Here is a 16690-nt window from a genome sequence, read left to right as displayed (position 1 = left end):
CTCACTATGCTCCGTTCCATTGGCCTCAAGAATACCGTTCTCTCCTGGTTCTCCTCCTATCTCTCCGACCGCTCCTTTACTGTATCTTTTGCCGGTTCCTCCTCCTCTCACCTTCCCCTTACTGTTGGGGTCCCCCAAGGATCGGTTCTAGGCCCCCTCCTCTTCTCCTTGTACACTGCCCCTATTGGTCAAACAATCAGTAGATTTGGTTTCCAGTACCATCTCTATGCTGATGACACCCAATTATACGCTTCTTCTCCTGACATCACGCCAGCCTTTCTAGAAAACACCGGCGATTGTCTAAACACTGTGTCTAACATCATGTCCTCACTATATCTGAAACTGAACCTGTCAAAGACTGAACTCCTGGTGTTTCCTCCCTCTACTAATGTACCTATACCCGACATTGCCATTTCTGTGTGTGGCTCCACTATTACTCCCCAGCAACAGGCCCGCTGTCTTGGGGTCATACTTGATTCTGAGCTTTCCTTTGCCCCCCACATTCGATCACTGGCTCGCTCTTGTCATCTGCACCTCAAAAACATTTCTAGAATTCGACCTTTTCTTACTTTTGACTCTGCAAAAACTCTTACTGTTTCTCTTATTCATTCTCGTCTGGACTATTGTAACTCTCTTCTAATCGGTCTCCCTCTTACCAAACTCTCCCCTCTCCAATCTGTCTTGAATGCTGCAGCCAGGATCATATTCCTCACCAATCGCTACAGCGATGCCTCTACCTTGTGCCAGTCATTACACTGGCTACCCATCCACTCCAGAATTCAGTATAAACTTATTACCCTCACCCACAAAGCCCTCCATGGCTCAGCACCACACTACATCTCCTCCCTTGTTTCAGTATACCACCCTACCCGCGCCCTCCGTTCTGCTGATGACCTGAGGTTAGTATCCTCAATAGTCAGAACCTCCCACTCCCGTCTCCAAGACTTTACACGTGCCACGCCAATTCTTTGGAATGCACTTCCCAGGTCAATACGATTAGTCGCCAATCCCCACAATTTTAAGCGTGCCCTGAAAACGCATTTATTCAGACTGGCCTATCGCCTCAACACATTAACCTAATCTATCCCTGTGTGGCACAGCCAAAAGTTTTACCATAACCAGATTTCCTGCATCATGTTCCCACATGCTTTATGCATCCATTAGCCCTCTGTGTCTGTACTGTCACACACTTTATGGCTGGTTCATACAATCAGGGCAACTGTTACCACCCACCTTTCGTGTCTCCCTCTTTCCTCATAGACTGTAAGCTTGCGAGCAGGGCCCTCATTCCTCTTGGTATCTGTTATGATCTATGTGATTATTGTTATGCTGTAATGTCTGTTGTCTGTACAAACCCCCTCTGAAATGTAAAGTGCTGCGGAATATGTCAGCGCTATAAAAATAAAATTTATTATTATTTATTATTATTATTATTATTATTATTATTCTGTCAGTGACTGCAGGAATAGAAGTTTATTTAGGAAAATTGTGAGAATACTTGGATGGTACCCCAAATTTGCAATGAATGGTGTCTGTTTAGTTGAAAATTTTTGACAATTGTTGTATGAAAACTCTGCTACAAGAAGCAAATCAGCACAGCCATTATGAAGATGGCAAATGTAGAATCAGAGATATTGCCCCATGGTTTTATTAGTGCATTCAGTCTGACCAATATATTGGGGATGGAATGGAGAGGATAAGCTGAAATTAATGACCAATGCTGCACAAAAATTCTTCCAGAATCGTGATTTAAATTGTACTCCACGATCAAAGACGGCTTCGTCTGCAACTCCATGAACATGAAACACATTTTGATTTATGAGATCGGCAGCCCTCTTGGCTAAGGACAAATTTGTACAAGGAACAAAATGTGCTGCTTTGGGGAGTTGGTCAACCACGAGTAGGATGAACTGTTCATCCTTAAATCAACAATAGAGTCCATAGATATAGAACACTAAGGGCGAAACAGAATTGACAGAGGCTGCAATAACCACAATGATGATGTACTGTATATTTCGGATTATAAGTTGCACTTTTTTCCCCAAAATTTTGGGGGAAAATGGGGGTGCTTGTTATAGTGCGGATATACCTTACCGGCCGCGGTAAAGCAGGGTCCCAGGGTCGCTGCTTGAGGAGGCAAGAATGGAGCGTTGCTGCAGGCCGCAGGCTGGGATGAGGGGGTGTTACGATGTGCGGCGCACCACTGTGGGTGTCTGGTGCAGCGCTGAGATCTCATCTCCCGAGATTTTGGTGCTGAGATCTCCATCTGCGCATGCCCGGGTAGCCATTTTCCCAGAGTCCACCACAGAGTAAACCATATAAGTGCGGGGGCTCTGGCCTTTCACAAAATGTCAGCAGAGCCCCCGCACCACCGAACACCCGTAGCGGCGCACATCGGAACACCACCTCACCCCAGCCTGCTGCCTGCAGCAACGCTACACTCTTGCCTCCTCCAGCAGCGACCCTCGGATCCCACTTCACCGCAGCCACCACCCCATGTAAGCAATAAGATGCATGGATTGTAAGAAGCACCATCATTTTATTTAAAAAAGTTTTTTTCCTATTTTTCTCCTCAAACTTTGTTGTGCATCTTATAATCCGATGCATCTTTATAATCCGCAAAATGCGATTGGTGATGCTCGGGGAGTTTTATATCTAGTGGATGCAGGAGAATTGGTTCTGTCTCGTATGCTTCACATATATTTTCAACCACTTTGTTATGGATCACCTCAAGGAAATTGGACTCAGACATAAAAGTTGTTGTTGGTGCTGTTGGAGAGGAAACTTTGGAGAACAGCTTAGATAAAGCATCAACCGGGGCCTGTGCCGGCTGTCGGGGGTCTGTATGGGCCTGCCGGGGGCCTGTGCCGGCTGCCAGGGGTCTGTATCGGCCTGCCGGGGGTCTGCCGGCTGTCGGAGGTCTGTACTGGCTGTCGGGGGGTCTGTACGGGCCTGCCGGTGGCCTTTGCCGGCTGCCGGGGGTCTGTACTGGCCTGCCGGTGGCCTGTGCCGGCTATCGGGGGGTCTGTACGGGCCTGCCGGGGGCCTGTGCTGGCTGCCGGGGGTCTTTTGTGTGTGCAGGCATAGTCCGATGGGACTACAAGTCCCATCGGGCTATGCCTGCTACAATGACAGTGATTGACACATTAGCCAATGATGGGACAGTAGTAGTCCCATCATCCGGCTAATGTGTTGAATGTTAAAAAAAAAAAACCCCATACATACTACATATATACTACATTCATACATACTACATATATACAACATTCATACAACATACATACTACATACTTCATATATACTACATTCATACAACATACATACTACATATATACTACTTTTATACAACATACATACTACATACATACTTCATATATACTACATTCATACAACATACATACTACATACATACTTCATATATACTACATTCATACAACATACATACTACATATATACAACATTCATACAACATACAAACATACTACATACATACTTCATACATACTACATTAATACAACATACATACTACATACATACTTCATATATACTACATTAATACAACATACATACTACATTCATACAACATACATACATACTACATTCATACAACATACATACTACATATATACTACATACATACTACATTTATACTACATGCATACTTCATATATACTACATTAATACAACATACATACATACTACATATATACAACATTCATACAACATACATACATACATACTACATTCATACAACATACATACATACTACATTCATACAACATACATACTATATATATATTACATTCATACAACATACATACATGCATACTACATGCATACTAAAAATATACTACATTCATACAACATACATATATGCTACATTTATACAACATACATACATACTTCATATATACAACATTCATACAACATACATACATACTACATACATACTACATATATACTACATTCATACAACATAAATACATACTACATACTTACTACATACATACAACATGCTACAGACATACAACATACATACAACATACATACTACATACAATACATTCATACAATACATACACATAGACATACAGTACATATAACATAGAGTACATACTCACCATTACTTGTCACTTTGTTCCCCGAAGCCAGTGTCATCTGTGAAAAAATATGAAAATAACAAACAACCGATATACTACCTGATCCGCATAAATCCACGAGTGTTCCACGAGTGTCCCACGTAAATAGTCCCTAGTCTCACTTTTGGCATCGCTGTGCGAGAAAGTTCCCACGCAGCTTTTGCCATAAAGTGAGACCAGTGAACGATCGTAACCTGTCAGTGATGCAGTGCAGGAGATTGTCGTGGGACAGTCGTGGATTTCTGTGGAACAGGTAGTATATTGTTTGCTTGTTATTTTCATATTTTTTCATAGATGACACTGGCTTCGGGGAACAAAGTGGCAAGTAATGGTGACTATGTACTCTATGTTATATGTACTGTATGTCTATATGTATGCATTGTATGAATGTATGAATGTATTGTATGTAGTATGTATGTTGTATGTAGTATGTATGTAGTATGTCTGTAGCATGTTGTATGTATGTAGTAAGTATGTATGTTGTATGAATGTTGTATATATGTAGTATGTATGTAGTATGTACTATGTATGTTGTATGAATGTAGTATGTATGTAGTATGTTGAATGAATGTAGTATATATGTAGAATGTATTACAAGATTCACACATGAGAAGAGCATACTGCCCAATGTAAATGAACATCAGAAAGAATTAGATTTAAAAGATCCTTTTATTAAACATCACATAAAACCACAAAATCATAGTAATGGTGAATGAAGTAATCAGTGTTTGGGAAACAAAAATAGATTCCCCAGAACTAATTCAAAGCCTAGGCAAAAATATATATATGTAGAATGTATGTAGTATGTATGTATGCTGTATGAATGTAGTATATATGTTGTATGTTGTATGAATGTAGTATATATGAAGTATGTTGTATGAATATAGTATATATGTAGTATGTATGTAGTGTGTATGTATGTTGTATGAATGTAGTATATATGTTGTATGTATGTAGTATGTATGTTGTATGAATGTAGTATATATGAAGTATGTATATAGTATGTATGTTGTATGAATATAGTATATATGTAGTATGCATGTATGTTGTATGAATGTAGTATATATGTATGTAGTATGTAGTATGTTTGAATGTAGTATATATGTAGTATGTATGTAGTATGTATGTATGTTGTATGAATGTAGTATATATGAAGTATGTATGTAGTATGTATGTTGTACGAATATAGTAAATATGTAGTATGTATGCTGTATGAATATAGTATATATGTAGTATGTATGTATGTATGTAGTATGAATGTAGTATATATGAAGTATGTACAGTCATGGCCAAAAGTATTGACACCCCTGCAATTCTGTCAGATAATACTCAGTTTCTTCCTGAAAATGATTGCAAACACAAATTCTTTGGTATTATTATCTTCATTTAATTTGTCTTAAATGAAAAAACACAAAAGAGAATGAAGCAAAAAGCAAAACATTGATCATTTCACACAAAACTCCAAAAATGGGCCGGACAAAAGTATTGGCACCCTCAACCTAATACTTGGTTGCACAACCTTTAGCCAAAGTAACTGCGACCAACCGCTTCCGGTAACCATCAATGAGTTTCTTACAATGCTCTGCTGGAATATTAGATCATTCTTCTTTGGCAAACTACTCCAGGTCCCTGATATTTGAAGGGTGCCTTCTCCAAACTGCCATTTTTAGATCTCTCCACAGGTGTTCTATGGGATTCAGGTCTGGACTCATTGCTGGCCACCTTAGAAGTCTCCAGTGCTTTCTCTCAAACCATTTTCTAGTGCTTTTTGAAGTGTGTTTTGGGTTATTGTCCTGCTGGAAGACCCATGACCTCTGAGGTAGACCCAGCTTTCTCACACTGGGCCCTAAATTATGCTGCAAAATTTGTTGGTAGTCTTCTGACTTCATAATGCCATGCACACGGTCAAGCAGTCCAGTGCCAGAGGCAGCAAAGCAACCCCAAAACATCAGGGAACCTCCGCCATGTTTGACTGTAGGGACCGTGTACTTTTCTTTGAATGCCTCTTTTTTCTCCTGTAAACTCTATGTTGATGCTTTTGCCCTAAAAGCTCTACTTTTGTCTCATCTGACCAAAGAACATTCTTCCAAAATGTTTTAGGCTTTTTCAGGTAAGTTTTGGCAAACTCCAGCCTGGCTTTTTTATGTCTCGGGGTAAGAAGTGGGGTCTTCCTGGGTCTCCTACCATACAGTCCCTTTTCATTCAGACGCCGACGGATAGTATGGGTTGACACTGTTGTACCCTCGGACTGCAGGGCAGCTTGAACTTGTTTGGATGTTAGTCGAGGTTCTTTATCCAACATCCGCACAATCTTGCGTTGAAATCTCTTGTCAATTTTTCTTTTCCGTCCACATCTAGGGAGGTTAGCCACAGTGCCATGGGCTTTAAACTTCTTGATGACACTGCGCACGGTAGACACAGGAACATTCAGGTCTTTGGAGATGGACTTGTAGCCTTGAGATTGCTCATGCTTCCTCACAATTTGGTTTCTCAAGTCCTCAGACAGTTCTTTGGTCTTCTTTCTTTTCTCCATGCTCAATGTGGTACACACAAGGACACAGGACAGAGGTTGAGTCAACTTTAATCCATGTCAACTGGCTGCAAGTGTGATTTAGTTATTGCCAACACCTGTTAGGTGCCACAGGTAAGTTACAGGTGCTGCTAATTACACAAATTAGAGAAGCATCACAGGATTTTTCGAACAGTGCCAATACTTTTGTCCACCCTCTTTTTTATGTTTGGTGTGGAATTATATCCAATTTGGCTTTAGGACAATTCTTTTTGTGTTTTTTCATTTAAGACAAATTAAATGATGATAATAATACCAAAGAATTTGTGTTTGCAATCATTTTCAGGAAGAAACTGAGTATTATCTGACAGAATTGCAGGGGTGTCAATACTTTTGGCCATGACTGTATGTAGTATGTATGTATGTTGTATGAATGTTGTATATATGTATGTATCTTGCATGAATGTAGTATATATGAAGTATGTATGTATGTTGTATGAATGTAGTATATATGAAGTATGTAGTATGTATGTAGTATGTATGTTGTATGAATGTTGTATATATGTAGTATGTATGTAGTAAGTATGTTTTTTTTTTTTTTTACATTCAACACATTAGCCGGATGATGGGACTACTACTGTCCCATCATTGGCTAATGTGTCAATCACTGTCATTGTAGCAGGCATAGCCGGATGGGACTTGTAGTCCCATCGGACTATGCCTGCACACACACAAGACCCCCAGCAGGCCCGCACAGAACCCCGGCAGCCGGCACAGGCCCCCAGCAGCCGGCACAGGCCCCCGGCAAGCCTGTACAGACCCCCAACAGCCGGCACAGGCTACCGGCAGGTCCGTACAGACCCCCGGCAGCCGGCACAGGCCACCGGCAGGTCCGTACAGACCCCCGGCAGCCGGCACAGGCCACCGGCAGGCCCGTACAGACCCCCGACAGCCGGCACAGGCCACCGGCAGGTCGTACAGACCCCCGACAGCCGGCACAGGCCACCGGCAGGTGCGTACAGACCCCCGGCAGGCAGGCCCGTACAGACCCCGCATCATGATGCGCACAGACCGCGCATCATGATGACATCATTTCAGCAGCCAATCACAGCCACAACAGTGGATCATTGCATTATGGGGACTTCCGAATCCGGTATCCGATATTGAAAAAATATCGGTACTCGGTATCGGAATTCCGATACAGCGAATATCAGCCGATACCCGATATTTGCAGTATCGGAACGCTCAACACTAGTCATATGGCGTGTGGCCAAAATGTAGAAGGACGATAAGGAGATAAATTGCTACTTAAACCATAACAACACCAAAGAAACCCACGATCAATTATCCCACAAAGATATTCAAAAATTGCAAAAAGCTTTATTCAAAATTATAAGGATACATGAAGACGGGGGAGGAAAAACAAGACATACACATGTGAGCAAATGGGGCACACATACTAAGAGGGTATCCAATATTGAGACATAAATTGCCCTGCACTGAAACACAGTATTTACCCTTACTCAATTGCACATTCCCAAATGGCCTGATGAAAAAACACTTACAGATATAATATTAAGAGTATGTACAAAAACACATCGTCCATCATATGGTATACCTGGTCAGAAGACTCTTAATATTATGTCTGTCAAGTTCAGATAAAGGTTGACCAGGTCCGGAAATAGACATTTCAGGGTTAACCCCCACACTGCCTGACCAGCACCACAGATGAAGGGTGACACAGGCCCAGGCACAGGTGCACAATCAAGCAGAGCCTGGGGCAGGGCAGGGCTGCTGTGAGTGTGCCCAGCAGCCTAGATCAATCACAATGAACACAGAAAGAACGGCGAACATGACCCAGCGCGAACGGCAACAGTAGTGGTCAACCACAAACCAATATGAACTAAAAAGGGGGAGAAGCAGTGCTGCTTGTGGTCAGAAAGCAATACATAAAGTGCATATGCACGTATTGATTTCTAACTGTATTTCAAAATGAGACATTTAACAAAAATGTGTTCAATATTTTGAGCCACCCCGCCATGCCAAGGCTTTCCCATATGGGGCAGTCCTACTCTACGTTTTTTATATTCGCTGTGCCATTACGGCCTCCTAAATGTATTAAAAGAAAGACCATATTAAATGCAAACTGTACCTGAAGCATTTATGAATCACTCCCATGGAGCCAGAAAAGGCAAGTGCAGATAAAGGTTGACCAGGTACAGAAGTAGACATTTCAGCGATTCTGAGCTCTGCCCTGTGCCCAAACAGTAGTTTATGACCAAGTGTGGTCCATCACTGCATTCGAAAACAAGTACATAACAAATTTATGAAACTATTTCCTCCTTATACACCAAGTGAAAATGAAAATTTTAGGAAAAGCAACATTTTAGTTGAAAAAAAGTAAATTTTAATTCCATTTTGTGCTAATTCCTGTAAAGAACCTGAAGGCTTAATAAAGTTCTTGAATGCTTTTAAGGGTGCAGCTTTTAACATGGGGTATTGTTTGTGGGCTTTATGAAAAATAGGTGCCTCAAAGTCACTTGAAATCCAAATACATATAGTGCCTTGCGAAAGTATTTGGCACCCTGGAACTTTTCAACCTTTTCCCACATATCATGCTTCAAACATAAAGATACCAACTGTAAATTTTTGGTGAAGAATCAACAACAAGTGGGACACAATTGTGAAATTTATTGGTTATTTTAAATTTTTGTGGAAATACAAAAACTGAAAAGTGGGACGTGCAATATTATTCGGCCCCTTTACTTTCAGTGCAGCAAACTCACTCCAGAAGTTCATTGTGGATCTTTGAATGATTCAATGTTGTCCTAAATGACTAATGATGATAAATATAATCCACCTGTGTGTAATCAAGTCTCCGTATAAATGCACCTGCTCTGTGATAGTCTCAGGGTTCTTTTTGAAGCACAGAGAGCATCATAAAGACCAAGGAACACAACAGGCAGGTCCGTGATACTGTTGTGAAGAAGTTAAAAGCCGGATTTGGATACAAACTGATTTCCAAAACTTTAAACATCCCAAGGAGCACTGTGCAAGCGATCATATTAAAATGGATGGAGTATCATACCACTGTAAATCTACCAAGACCCGGCCGTCCCTCTAAACTTTCATCTCAAACAAGGAGAAGACTGATCAGAGATGCAGCCAAGAGGCTTATGATCACTCTTGATGAACTGCAGAGATCTACAGCTGAGGTGGGACAGCCTGTCCATAGGACAACAATCAGTCATACACTGCACAAATTTGGTCTTTATGGAAGAGTGGCAAGAAGAAAGCCATTTCTCAAAGATATCCATAAAAAGTGTAGTTTAAAGTTTGCAGCAAGCCACCTGGGAGACACACCAAACGTGGAAGAAGGTGCGCTGGTCAGATGAAACGAAAATTGAACTTTTTGGCAACAATGCCAAATGATATGTTTGGCGTAAAGGCAATACAGCTCATCACCCTGAACACACCATCCCCACTGTCAAACATGGTGGTGGCAGCATCATGGTTTGGGTCTGCTTTTCTTCAGCAGGGACAGAGAAGATGGTTAAAATTGATAGGAAGATGGATGGAGCCAAATACAGGACCATTCTTGAAGAAAACCTGTTGGAGTCTGCCACAGACCTGAGACTGGGATGGAGATTTGTCTTCCAACAAGACAATGATCCCAAACATAAAGCAAAATCTACAATGGAATGGTTCACAAATAAACGTATCCAGTTGTTAGAATGGCCAAGTCAAAATCCAGACCTGAATCCAATCGAGAATCTGTGGAAAGAGCTGAAAACTGCTGTTCGCAAACGATCTCCATCAAACCTCACTGAGCTCGAGCTGTTTGCCAAGGAAGAATGGGCAAGCATTTCAGAATCTCGATGTACAAAACTGATAGAGACATACCCCAAACAACTTGCAGCTGTAAGGTGGCGCAACAAAGTATTAAGTTAAAGGGGCCGAATAATATTGCACGCCCCACTTTTCAGTTTTTGAATTTCCACAAAAATTTAAAATAACTAATATATTTCGTTCAACTTCACAATTGTGTCCCACTTGTTGTTGATTCTTCACCAAAAATTTACATTTGGTATCTTTATGTTTGAAGCATGATATGTGGGAAAAGGTTGAAAAGTTCCAGGGGGCTGAATACTTTCGCAATGCACTGTATGTATAATATAGGTTTTGTAAATTTCTTTGAAAAAATGATAAATTGCTGATACATTTTTACAATTCTTGGTAGAAATGGGATTGATAAAAGCATTCCAACGGTATTACCACAAAGTGAAACCTCAGAATTGAAAAATTGAGGCTTATTGACAGAGCCAATTTAGGCCTTCCTGATACTCGTGACCAAGTGGTAAAAAAAAACTTTTGGCCATGTTTGGCCAATGACATCCCTTTACAGGATTTTCAATTTAGATTCCACAATAACTTACAGTTCAATGCAAATAAAAGGGGTTTTACAAACCTTACTGCGGAGAAAATACACATGTGAAAGGAGACAAGTGTATGTTTTCTGATTTTATTTATGTATAAAAAAGTACATGGAGCATACTAAAAATTCATTTGCTGGAAATGATAGATGATCATAAAATCCAAGTGAATATTGTACATTACAGCAGAATTCAAGATTTCCAATTTAAAAAAAATAGAATTCAAGTCAACAGATTTTAAGTAACATGTATAGCCATAGAGAAGTATGTATAATTCTGTATACATTTATAATAATGATATAGACTTTTGAAATTACCAGTTCATTAGTCGGAATGAAATAAATTGTCCCACATAAGTAAAAGTTTGCTTATGGCTACAAAATGTATTAATTACTGTTATTATTATTTATATTGATTTTTACTTCAGTGGTTTTTCCCTTATTGGTAGGCCTATTAGTGGCATATTTTATATGATGTGTTAGTAAAGGTGAACATTTTAATCTGTTTGTGAGATAAGAAAAAACATATTCCTTCTATTTAATAAAAAAAAATGTGAAACTTACTTACAATATTGTACAAGGTTGTACATTATCTACATTCATGTTTTGTCTTCAAAGGTTGTTTTTGCTTAATATAAGCAGATTATTGCCATTTCTATGAGAAATCATGTACTGTAAGATGTAGATCAACTACATACAAAGGCACAGTCATGCACAAGAATCCAGAATAATGACACAAAGAGTCTCTAGAGTCGGCGCTATAGGCACTCCATGTGCCATTGCAGAATGCCTCCATCATAGAGCACCATGTTATAAGGATATTCTCCCCTAAAAGCAAAGCTTCTCTGGGGAATTAGCTCTATCAACTGGCATCTGATGGAACATGCCACTTTTTTATTGTTGAATTCAACATTTTGAATGATGTATGGATCCATAATACGTTGATATCTATGAGCCCTTGAAAGGAAGAACACCACATCTGAGGCCTGGCGCTCGCGAGAATCTCTCTTATAGGAGTTCACAAGTGGCTAGATCTTTATCCCAAGAGCTACCACATAGCTTGAAAATAAATGTGGTCGTCCATTTCTGTACAAGGCAATTTGTTCATGATTTTCCTCATTTGAAGGTCTCCCCATAAGCCAAGACCTTTATCCATTATTATTGGAGAACGATGATATAAGTTCTTGCACACCAAGAGCACTCCATCTATGTTGCCCTTAATGATACGGATTAGCATGGGTTAAAGTCTTTTTCTGCGTGCTACCATCGTCTCTTGGAACTTGTACTGTTTCTTGACAGGTCATACTTAATCTAGACTGTTATATGACATGAACAATACTGGACAGTCACAGAATGCTTCATGTTCATCCGTCATGTCCACACAATCCAGAAGCCAGGCAAGTTGTCTTTTGGCTCGCAAAATTACAAGCTGTTCATGCTGATGAAGTGATGCCGACACATTGGCTACATTTTCTAAGTCTGCTGTGTCTTCTTAGTTGCTACAACTTTGATTTAAAAAAAAAAAAAAAAGCATGGAAATATTGTAGTGTTACCAGAATCGTCAAAATGTTTTGGATTTTTTCTGCAGCATTTAGTTACTATCAAATGTTCCTTCAATTGGGAATTAAGCAGAGTATATAATAGTTTAAGATATTATGAGCAATGATTTGTTATTTGGTGTAGTTCCTAGACTTAAAGGAACACTAAGCATAGATAATGCAAAATTACAGGAATTATCCCATAACCCCCTCCTATCTCGTCTCATATTAAAACTAGAACGAGTAAGATATGAAGAAAGAATTCTTAAGCTTCCCAGGAGATCGGCCATTTCTCCGCTCCTCCTCCTCCTCACAATTCTGTGTCTGGCTTAGGAACAGCTGGCTGCAGCAGGAGCCTCTCCCTACTGCTTTGTCTTCTATAAAATACTAGGAGCATTAGGCCTACCACTCAGAAACCTGCCAGCCAAAATTGGAGGAATTTGAAGGAACTTTACACCTGTGTTCTCTGCAAGACTTCCACACGAATGTACTGAAATTCCTACAGACTAACAAACAGTGGGAGCAAGTTTATCTCCTGTTAACACTAATCATTCATTTTCTAGGTTTAGTATTCCTTTAGGACGGTGAAACAAGGCAGGGCGGTCCAGTCCCCACTGAATTAGGTTTGGCATGGAGACCCAGATCAATCAGTTATGGTTCAGGCTTCATCTCATTGCTTCCCAGAGTCAAAAACATCAGGTTTACTGAACACAGTTCTTGGTGCCTTTTAGTATCCCTGAGATATAGAAGACTTAGATGCAATATGTCAGTGAGATACAATACACTCAAGGAATTAAGCTGCACAGTTTTGTACTTGATGCTTAATTCTCATGATACTTTTGCAATCTTGTTTCTTCATTATTTCTTCAGAATAATAAAAAAGCACCGAAAAATGTTGCTTTTTCATCCATATCAAGGATATGATCATGATTCACAGTGACAAATAACCGATCTTTTTCATTTAGCTTGAACACACCGCCTTGATAAATGGAATGAAGTCCATACTCCGCATCTTTTGACCAACATGTTGTTTTGACATTTTTCATTAGTTCTATGGGATCGCGGTAGCTTGTCATTTTGTAAATGTGTTGCATCAATTGTTTTTCTTTCTCTTCAGCATCCTGCTGACGGAAATATGTCTGGGCATAGATATAGTAAAAGCCACTTTTTGCAATGACCAGTTCTCCATTTTGTACTTTGATGCTGTTCATATCTGACAGGGTATTATTAGACCAGCCAATAATTTTATGCCCACTGTAGCGCTCCTTCGTTAAAACTGTGGAGGAAAAAGGGATATATGTGTTAATGACTGTAATACTTGCAATATTTTGCTTACATTTCTGCATCATCATTTTACAATAGTAAACTACAAAGAATTACTTTTGTATAATGGATGTTACTATTTTGGAGAATTAAGTGCACCAGTTGCTTACATATTAGTTTTATGTGGTTTCTACATGCCACCCTAAGCATTTTCTATAAGTCTGCCAAGACAGTGAGCTCATTGTGCTAATATACTGGTTTTTTTTTTTTTTTTTTTTTATATAGCGCTAACATATTCCGCAGCGCTTTACAGTTTGCACACATTTTCATCACTGTCCCTGATGGGGCTCACAATCTAAATTCCCTATCAGTATGTCTTTGGAGTGTGGGAGGAAACCGGAGTACCCGGAGGAAACCCACGCAAACACGGGGAGAACATACAAACTCCTTGCAGATGTTGTCCTTGGTGGGATTCGAACCCAGGACCCCAGCGCTGCAAGGCTGCAGCGCATTACCTACTGTATGTCAATATATTAAGCCAACAAATCAGTATCATGTCCCTCCTGCCATAGCTGATGATTTGCGAAGAAGCAGATTTGCTCTTTCAGACCATTTTTTTTTTTCAGTCATCCGTGTATTAGAGACAACTAAATTTATTTTTCCAAACACAAGGATGATTTTTAATTGTGATCTCAATTATCATGTTCTTTATCAACGATTAAAGAATACCAAGACACATTATTTAATACTAGGGAATTATATGAAGCATCAGGGCACATGGCTGACCATTGCTCCATTCAAACTAAAGTCCCATTGGCCCCAGGAACAATTTTGGACAATGGAGAGAATACCCTCCATTATTGTGGTTTGTATCCTCTACGGTGTTGCCTTTGCACATCTACTACCCATAAAACGCAGGCACGCACACCTATGTTCTCATTACATGCATGCATCCGGGAGCCACCTACCCCCACATTCCACCCTTACTAAGTCAACTTTGGTAGAGCTGGCTGGAACTGGCAAGAAGTGCCAAAAGTCACAATAGTTGTATTGCACATAGATTTTACAACTGTTTTAGATCAGAATTGCGACATAAATTTGATGATTCAGCTTATAAACTTTAGAACCACCGGCAAAAAATAAATAAAACAAAACTGAATATCTGAATTGAAATATACGGTATGAATACAATAAATCACAAATAAGAAGAAACTGGTTTTATTTCTAAAGGTATGTGCACAAATCCTTGACACATACCCTTAGGTATGCTAAAAGTTTTTTTTAGGAGGTTTTAGAACAGAAACTGAATGGAAACTCTCAAAATCCTCCTAAAAAATGACATTCTGCTCAATGTCTGCTCCAAAAACATAGCAAAAACACTCCATGTGCATATAGCCTTAGGGACATTTACGTCTATTCAAACCCATGAAACCTACATATGTGCAATTATACTAACCAGATGTAGTATGCATGCAAGACTTGTTTTTGCATGGTCTGTACTACTGGGAAGCATGCAAACTCCCATCACAGTTACTGATTATGCTGAGACTGCGGCTGCCATGAGGTTATATTGTAAGAGATCATAGTTAAGCCTCTTGACTAACATATTTATTTAGGAAAATACTGAGTGAAACAATCTCAGAGTCCTCTTAGCATGCACATATGGTATTGGCTGTTCAATTGATGATGTAATGAAACATCATTGGATTTAATAGCAGAGTACAGAGGAGTAAGAAACAGGGTTAAATCTGGGATGGAGATAAAGATAGAGGCTGAAGACAGGAATGAAGAGGCAGAACTTAAGGGAAATAAGCCTGCCATGTATATATGTATTAGACAACCAAGAAAGGGTATAGGGAGTGAAAAAAATCTCACTAGACTGCTTCATAAAACAAAATTATACATAGGGGCAAAAGGGTCAAAGATGTCTTGTTTAGAAATTTCTATGGGGACAAACAAGCGCAATAGGGTGTTATCCAGACAACAGTACAGAAAGAAAAGTGGTACTGCTCTACTAATGCTGTTGTGTGAGATACAACACTAAATAGGTTTCAGAGTTAAAATTTTGAGTTGCTGCAGCTCCACATGGTGGCAGATCCAACGCATTGTTCTAGTATTAGGAGATGCTCACCCACAAAGGAACCCAGTAATGACAAAGGGTAACAGTGCGGTTGTGATGAAGGAGCAGCCGCCATCTTGGATAAGGGGCCTAATGCTTGCCTCATGTCTGAGCTTGGCCTGTCCATTTTGGTCTGAGTGCACAAGAATTACAGGGAGGTGTGATGAAGGATTTAACTGCTCCTACCCCCCCAGGGCCTGTACGCATATTGAAGAAAGCAGGATTTAGTGCCCAATGTTGAATAGCAAGGCCTTTTAGTATGATAATGAGATAAGACCCAAAACAGTACTTCAAAGCTTGAGTAGCAGCCATGCCAGCATGGGGCAGAAAGGGGCCTGGGGGCCTCAATTAGAAAATACCTGTCAGCAAGACACAGAAATACACATCCATTGTCTCTCCCAGCCTCTCTGGCTCCATCCTAGGATCATGGATTATGAGCACATCTTTCGAGTTATGGACTCATGAAAAATATCCGAGTGACCCAGAGGAAATCACGCATCTGGCAATGTGACTCCTGAGTCGGTGAGGGTTCTGGGGCCTGAGATACATAGAGCAACCCAATGGGGCGATGTTTGCTCTCCACATGACTGGCAAAACAAACCGCATTCACTGGTACCTCTCATGTCCTGATTCGATCATGCTGTTGAAAGTTACCCCTTTCTTAGATATTGGGAATAAGTTCTGCAGGGAG

General features: G+C 40.1%; 1 protein-coding gene across 2 annotated transcripts in view; it reads right to left on the bottom strand.

Moving 5' to 3' along the window:
- Positions 1 to 11155: 11155 nt before the first annotated feature.
- TNFSF10 (TNF superfamily member 10) overlaps positions 11156 to 16690 on the bottom strand; it is a 36180-nt gene continuing 30645 nt past the window's right edge. For both annotated transcript variants that reach the window (XM_073578837.1, XM_073578838.1), the window contains exon 5: positions 11156 to 13893. In XM_073578837.1, the coding sequence (XP_073434938.1) occupies positions 13484 to 13893 (410 nt within the window). In that variant the 3' untranslated portion in view covers positions 11156 to 13483. The remainder of the gene's footprint in view (positions 13894 to 16690) is intronic.

This window comes from Dendrobates tinctorius, unplaced genomic scaffold (assembly GCF_039654945.1).
Source record: "Dendrobates tinctorius isolate UK_male_01 unplaced genomic scaffold, ASM3965494v1 ptg000060l, whole genome shotgun sequence".
Taxonomy (NCBI): Eukaryota; Metazoa; Chordata; class Amphibia; order Anura; family Dendrobatidae; genus Dendrobates; species Dendrobates tinctorius.
Note: the sequence above shows the minus strand (reverse complement) of the source record. Positions and strands in the feature narration are given on the sequence as shown.